General features: G+C 47.2%; 1 protein-coding gene across 1 annotated transcript; it reads left to right on the plus strand.

The window, feature by feature from the left end:
* The first annotated feature begins 201 nt into the window (after positions 1 to 201).
* Positions 202 to 1,681, plus strand: LOC141677044 (uncharacterized). Its single transcript, XM_074482778.1, has 2 exons — positions 202 to 816; positions 865 to 1,681. The coding sequence occupies exons 1-2, from the start codon at positions 375 to 377 to the stop codon at positions 1,473 to 1,475; spliced, it is 1,053 nt and encodes a 350-aa protein (XP_074338879.1). The 5' UTR covers positions 202 to 374; the 3' UTR covers positions 1,476 to 1,681.
* Positions 1,682 to 2,087: the final 406 nt, after the last annotated feature.

The raw sequence follows: 2,087 nt of genomic DNA on the forward strand, positions 1-2,087 counted from the left end.
AAAATAAACATTTTGTTAAATTAAAAAAAAAAGAGAGAAGAATAGGTAGTTTGAGGTAGCATTGTGTCAGAGGACAGTTGAGAGAATAAATAAAGGCCAATGAAATGTGAAGATTGATTGATGATGTATTTACTCCAGAGAAGAATACAGTTGAGTTTTTACAGGACCTACCCATGTGGATTTAATTTTATATTTACTTTTTGAGAAACTTCTTAGTAATATGGCTTTCACAAGCTAGCTAGCTACATGTGGAACTCTTGTCTATATAAGCTGCTTTTGCATTGTTCATCCATGCATCAACTTAATAATATATATATACATTTGAGCTCTTTGCAACTTGTTTGTTAGATACTTGTTGTGGAGGAGTTCTTGATATGGGTTTTAAGGTTAGTGTTGTTGCGTTTTTATTGGTGGTTTTGGTTTTTGTTGATGGAGTTGTGGTGAGTGGCAAGGGAGTTGAAGATGAGAAGAATTTATTGGGACGTAGGCATGGGCCGTTTGGAAGAGGTGGTGGTGGAGGTTTAGGAAGGGGGATTTATCGAAAAGGTTTTAAGCATGGTAGAGGTGGGGGATTTGGAGGTGGTGGTGGACTTGGTGGAGGTGCTGGTGGAGGATTAGGTGGTGGTGGAGGTCTTGGTGGAGGTGCGGGTGGAGGTTTAGGTGGTGGTGGTGGACTAGGGGGAGGAGGAGGGCTTGGTGGAGGGGCGGGTGGAGGATTAGGTGGTGGTGCTGGTGGTGGACTAGGTGGAGGTGCAGGTGGTGGACTTGGTGGAGGTGGTGGACTAGGTGGAGGTGCAGGTGGTGGACTTGGTGGAGGTGGTGGACTAGGTGGAGGTGCAGGTGGTGGACTAGGTGGAGGTGCAGGTGGTGGACTAGGTGGAGGTGCAGGTGGTGGACTTGGTGGAGGTGGTGGACTAGGCGGAGGTGCAGGCGGGGGAGCTGGTGGTGGTCTTGGTGGAGGTGGTGGTCTTGGTGGAGGTGCAGGAGGTGGTGGGGGGCTTGGTGGAGGTGCAGGAGGTGGACTTGGTGGAGGTGCAGGAGGGGGACTAGGTGGAGGAGCAGGAGGTGGTGGTGGGGCAGGTGGAGGAGGAGGCTTAGGAGGTGGAGCTGGAGCAGGAGGAGGTTTTGGAGGGGGTGCTGGAGGTGGTGCAGGAGGGGGACTTGGCGGTGGAGCTGGAGGTGGGGGAGGATTAGGCGGTGGTGCAGGAGCTGGCTTTGGAGGCGGAGCAGGTGCAGGCGGTGGTGCAGGAGGAGGCTTAGGTGGTGGAGGTGGATTCGGTGGAGGAGGAGGAGGTGGTGTTGGCGGTGGTGCAGGTGGGGGATTTGGGTTTGGAGCAGGTGCAGGCGTTGGTGGTGGTTTAGGTGGTGGAGGAGGTGGAGGTGGTGGCGGTGGTGGAGGCGGAGGAGGGGCAGGTGGTGGTGCAGGCTTCGGTGGTGGTGCTGGATTTGGAGGAGGGGCTGGTGGTGGTCATTGAAAAAAATAAACAGTTACACTCCCTTGCTATATATATGGGCTTCTCTTGTACTATCACTTAATTTTTAGTTTCAATTTTGTGTATGCATGCATGCTTATTAACATGCTCATGTCTTAATCCATTTGAAAATCTTTGGATTAAACCTTAATCAGATGTTAAATATTTAACTTATTGCGTTAACATAATTAATTAACACAATTTCAATACTTTGGTAGTTAGTAAGCAGCAGCGGTAACACTCATAATCTTAATCATCAACCAACTGTAACCAGTAAATACCGTTTAGGACGGTGTCTGGGATGATATACGGTACGCAACCTTACCTTCATTTCAAAATATAAAGAGGCTATTTTCTCAAAATATCCCGGTTATAAGTAACTAAGTAAGCAGGATAATATCTTGGCCCATGTTTTTTTTTCACATTTGAACTTACCTATGCTGTAAAAACCATTTTTCTCCTTAATTTTTAATGTGTTCATGCCAAAAACTCGTACTTGTTGTCACGTCCAAGATTAAGCCGTAACGGCACAATAATTAAGGATTCGCTCAACCCATTGTAGTATTTGAAATCGGTAACTGAATCGAAATATTATTAAAAATATGATGCTATCTG

Source organism: Apium graveolens, chromosome 8, assembly GCF_009905375.1.
Source record: "Apium graveolens cultivar Ventura chromosome 8, ASM990537v1, whole genome shotgun sequence".
Lineage (NCBI taxonomy): Eukaryota > Viridiplantae > Streptophyta > Magnoliopsida > Apiales > Apiaceae > Apium > Apium graveolens.

Excerpts from the sequence above, each read along its gene's own strand:
- LOC141677044 (XM_074482778.1), top strand. The coding sequence starts at position 375 with ATGGGTTTTAAGGTTAGTGTTGTTGCGTTTTTATTGGTGGTTTTGGTT. Across the intron at positions 817-864 it reads AGGTGGTGGACTTGGTGGAG|GTGGTGGACTAGGTGGAGGT; the intron begins GTGGTGGACTAG and ends GTGGAGGTGCAG.